Source organism: Urocitellus parryii, chromosome 3, assembly GCF_045843805.1.
Source record: "Urocitellus parryii isolate mUroPar1 chromosome 3, mUroPar1.hap1, whole genome shotgun sequence".
NCBI classification, from domain to species: domain Eukaryota; kingdom Metazoa; phylum Chordata; class Mammalia; order Rodentia; family Sciuridae; genus Urocitellus; species Urocitellus parryii.
The window spans coordinates 10,968,266-10,973,434 of NC_135533.1; the positions used below are offsets into that span (position 1 = coordinate 10,968,266).

At 40.3% G+C, this 5,169-nt stretch overlaps 1 protein-coding gene across 1 annotated transcript; it reads right to left on the reverse strand.

Annotated features, from left to right (window-relative positions):
• Positions 1–732: 732 nt before the first annotated feature.
• On the reverse strand, positions 733–1,689 carry LOC113197153 (olfactory receptor-like protein OLF3). Its single transcript, XM_026409367.2, has one exon. It carries the CDS (start codon positions 1,687–1,689, stop codon positions 733–735), a length of 957 nt encoding a protein of 318 aa, XP_026265152.2.
• Between the last annotated feature and the right edge of the window lie 3,480 nt (positions 1,690–5,169).

Below are 5,169 nucleotides of genomic sequence, written 5' to 3' on the forward strand. Positions count from 1 at the left end.
GTTCCAAATGGAACACCAACCATAACCTTTTCCAAAATAGAAATAAATATAAACCAGTTGCCCAATGCAAAGTCCATCAATAAATCCATGAACATAAAGAATGCACTAAATCTGAAACCAGTAAAATAACCATTACAGGCACCTGTCAATTCACTATAAGATTACATCCGAGTACATCCATCTTAAGTTGGAAATATCATAAGTCAAAAATGCATTTAATACATATGACCAACTGGATGTCACAGACTCGCAATACTGTTTACTGTAGAGCGTTGGCTTATTATGCTTGAGATCAAATGACAGCCTGGGAGCTGAAGCTTCCTAACAGAGCTCAGAGCATCCTCACGGAACATCACACTATGTATCTCTAGTTGTGGAAGATATCAACATTCAAAACCGGAAGTAAATTCAACATAATGTGTGTTATATTGTTTTTGAAACTTGATGACATTGAAAAATTGTAGGTTGAATCATCACAAATCAGGAACCATCTGTACTTTAAAGTCATAGTAATGAAGATGGAGTAAGGAACATGAGCCACTGAACACGAGCTGTGCCATAAAATCCTCCCACATCCCACACCCAACTCACGGCTCAGCCTCCTACACAACACACCAGCACACGTTGCGTCATCTGCTTCCTGGTTACCAGGGCAATGCAGCTGACGCCTGTTACACGGAGTTGGGTGGGGAGCGCTGAGGCAAAGCTTTTTTCTCCAGTGATGGTTTTGAATCACCTAGGTGCTAGTTTTGATATGAAGCCAGAGAAATGTCCTAATAATTTCCTCCAAGCCCCTTTCACCTCCTTATTCCTTAGACTGTAAATCATGGGGTTCAGCATCGGAGTCAAAATGGCATAGAAGAGAGAGATCAGCTTCTCCTGAAGGACAGAGGGGCTGGAGTGGGGCTGGATGTAGGTGAAAATGGCCATGCCATAGCAGAGGGCCACCACAGTGAGGTGAGAGGCACAGGTGTGGAAGGCTTTCCTCCTCCCCTCTGGGGACTGGATCTTCAGGATGGTGGAGATGATCTGGATGTAGGACAGGAGCACCAGCAGGAAGGGTGTCATCAGAAGGATGATGCTAGAAACCATGATGGCAACTTCATTGGAGGAGGTGTCCACACAGGCCAGCCTGACCACAGCCAGAGTTTCACAGGATATGTGATCAATGTACCTGTTTGTGCACATGGGCAGCTGGAAAGTGAGAGCCGTGTGCAGGAGTGAGTTGATGGAGCCTCTGAGCCAGGATGTGATGGCCAACCGAGTGCACAGGCCTCCATGCATGATGACTGAGTAGCGCAGGGGGTCACACACTGCCACATAGCGGTCATAGGCCATCACTGCCAGGAGAACAAACTCTATCCCACCCAAACCCAGGGAGAAAAACAACTGTGCAGCACAGCTCAGGAATGGGATCCCTTTGTGTTCTGCCAGGAGATGCACCAGCAGCTGAGGGACTATGCTGGTGGCATAAGACACGTCCACGAGGGAGAGGTTGGTGAGAAAGAAATACATGGGTGTGTGCAGCCGGCTGTCCAGTCTGATCAGAAGGACAATGAGGAAGTTCCCCAGCACTGTCACCAGGTACATGGCCAAGAAGAGGACAAAGAGGGAGACTTGAGTGTCCCGGTCACTGGTCAGTCCGAGGAGAATAAACTCACTCCCCCATGTCTGGTTATCTCGTTCCATTATGATTCTGCAGAGAGGGCAGAAAAACACAGAAGCAACTGAATAAAATAGACTAATTTCTTAAAATGCATCCTGTGTATGAGCTGCCAGTGCTGTGTCAGTCTGTAGGTCATTCATTATGCCCTAATAAAAGGTTTGATCCCAGTATGCTTGATATCTCCTCTGTTTCAGAGAGATAAACCAGTGCCCTTAAGAAGAACACGTCTCATTTCAGGCATCAGTTAAACCCTGGAGGTAATATGGTGCAATTTTAGCAATTTTGCATCCTTTCCACTTGTATTCATTCTTCTACAACAAACACACAACAGTTGTCAATGGTAGGTAAAGTGATTAAATGGTGAAGACGGAGTTGGAATGTTTGAAAACTACCTCAAATATGTCACCCACAACCATCTTGATGAAATGCATGAATCAATTTCATGAAGAATCATTATGAAGTGTTAGGTGTTTGTGGAAAGGTTTAGAATCAGATAAACTAGATTTGAAACCTGATTTTATTTAGCAAGTATGCGATTTCTAGTTAATGATAAGCTTTCCTCTATAAAATAGATGCATATTTAATAACTCACATCTACTTAAATTCAAATGCAGATAGCTTTTGGAAAGGTATTTGTATATTTTTTGTGGAAGTACTACTGTGTACTGTGGGTGTTTGTAATAACCACTTGTGCCTCAGCTGCATTAAAAAAAAATGTGATTTGCTTCTCCTCCACAAAAGTAGACATGAAAAAGTAGGCAACCTCTAAGGGAAACCATGGGACTATTGATAGGCTTCAGTTCTTTCTGTCTTTAGTTGGATGGAGAGGACATCATAATGGATCCTTTTTTAGGTACTTAGCTCTTTTCAACCTGCTGCTGTTCATAATCTATTCTTTGGATTTGAGTTCAAATGAAAGCAAATAGGAATCTTGATATTAAACATCCCAGGGAAAGGTGATAAAGGGAAGCAGACATTTAAAGACTCGCTTTCATCAACCAACACAGAGAATAGGCATGAATCCTTGCTCTGACACCAATTACAGCCATCAAACAGAAGCAGGTTAATTTTTTTAAAAAAAAATAAGACTCATCATTATTCCATGTCTGCCTATTTATTTGCATTCCTTTTATTGAACGCTATCTACCAAATACAGGAGAAGAGCAGAGAACCGAGGCAGGAGGGAGAGAGGGCAGAGACAGAGGGTGGAGACCAGACTAGAGACTCTGAGCTGAAGGAGAAACTGTCAACAATGCCACTCTCCTGCCTGATGAAGAGCAAACCAAAGCAGTACTCCCAGAAGCACCTCATTTATGGTTCACAGAGCTGTGTGCCATCTTTAGAAATGCCTCTCAGGTCTCCCTCAAACTCAGTGCCTTGGAAAATACAGTTTTACTTACATCATTTTCGTGAACAAACAAAAATCTGTCTAAGAGTTTACATAGTGGAAGGAAGAGTTTCCATATGATCCACATTCTAGTTACATTCTATTAATAAATTTAATTTTACTAACTGTAGCAATTATCATGCTGTGTTTTTCAGTAAAGTACATTACAAAAATATCCTTTAATATGTTTTACTGATTATTAGCTGATTACTTTTAACCCATTGAGCTTGCGATTTATTTACGAGGCAATTGCTTTGTTTTCAAAAAAATAATATTTATATAAGCATTTTCCTCACACATAGGAGTTCCTTCAAGGACTCAGGATAATAAGTAAAATAGAAATGTCATGTACATTTGAAAGCCAAATGAAGGAAAAATGTAGGTTGTTGGGATCATTTTAACACACCTTCAATAAAAGCCATCTCCATATGGCACTGGGCTCACCATCCAGCTAAATGCGTTGAGGATCTCTTCTTATCGCTGATGAAAGGACTAGGGGCCCAATGGTGTGCTTCCTGTCTAATCCCTCCTATCAAAAAGCCAGAGCTTATTCTTTTCAGCTATAATTAACTTGTAGGTCCATAGCTCTTCCTGAGCCTCTGTTTTACACTGAAGTCAAATAACTAAGGGAATTGTGAAAGGTTTTGATTTTGAAAAAATGTATGAAGTATGCGCAGTATAAAAAGATTTCTCAGTGTCTCATCCTCCAGAAACGCTTCGGAAAAATCATTCTTTCCACTCTCCATGTCAGTTCAAACAGTACATGGTTAGACACCATGGATCAGGCTCAAAATCCAAACTTAAACATGGTAAAGCTTAATGATGATCATATTACCCATATTATAGAGATGATTTAATACATCATTATGTAGATGATGCCTTTAAATAAGGAAGGAAGCTTTAGGGGGGATTTGTTTGTGCACCAGTTTCTGCAACACTCCACTGAGTCTTAATCATATTCAATCTCTGTATGGGTGACCTCCACAATCTTAGCAGGAATAAAAGAGTCCTAAATACAAAAGCACAGCACATGAAGCTATACCACGCCACCTATGCTTAGTTTTCTTTGATGTTGGTCAGAATAAACAGAACCTTACCCTCACACAGCAGAGATGTCAATGGAAACGGCACTTCCATTTAGGGGAAGATTCCTGGGCCCTGTGCTGAACCTGTGGTTGTTACACAGACTGCATCCATGGCAGGCAGGAGAGTCTCCACCATCCCAACATGTGGACCCCAAAGACCCCAGGGCCACATAGGAAGGAGAGATATAAACATGCCTCTCTAATCTCAGACAACTATACTTGTTCTTTAAGTCTCATTGTCTAACTTTCTGTCTGGATGAGGTTGCCTGACTTTTCACATAATTCAAGTCCCATTGCTGAGAACCAGATTCTCAAACAGGAACAATATCAAATTCACAATTATGGTCCATCTTATCATGGTTTTATTCTGCAAATTCTCACATTCTTTACATCTCTTGCTCCCTGTATTTAAGCTAATATTTTTTTTTTCAGTGCAATTCTCTTGCTGTACCAGGATTATACACTGTATTACCACAACTCATTCAAAAGGAACTGACCCTGACAGGAGAATCAAGAGAATTCAATTCTAGTTTCAGTTCATATTTATAATGCGGTATGGCTTTGATAGTCCATTTAATCATTTTTCCTTTTAATTAATTCTCTTGGTATAAAAATAGGCTAGACACATTCTCAGAGAAATAATTGATAAGAAACTTTAAAGCAATTGACAATTTATTTTTACTGGAAATGTAGTGTATTCTTACTACATGTTCATAAATAACAATCTCTCACTAAATGATTTATTAGCCTAGGATTCTCTCTCTAAAAGTGATGCAGAATCATCTATTGTATCTTTAATTTTTAATTAATTCTCTTTCCGAAACCTCCGTTTCAGTCTTTCTCTTACTCACTGCCAGTATTGCAGTTTGGAAACTCAAGTAGTGGAAATGAACCCAAGCCTCCATTCTTTGGAAAGCAGAATATTCTCACTCCATTTGCTGCATGATAATTACCTTATACTGTAATAAGATTCCAGAATTTGTAATTCATACCTCTAATCCAGAATGCCTAACTAATCAAATGGGTACAAA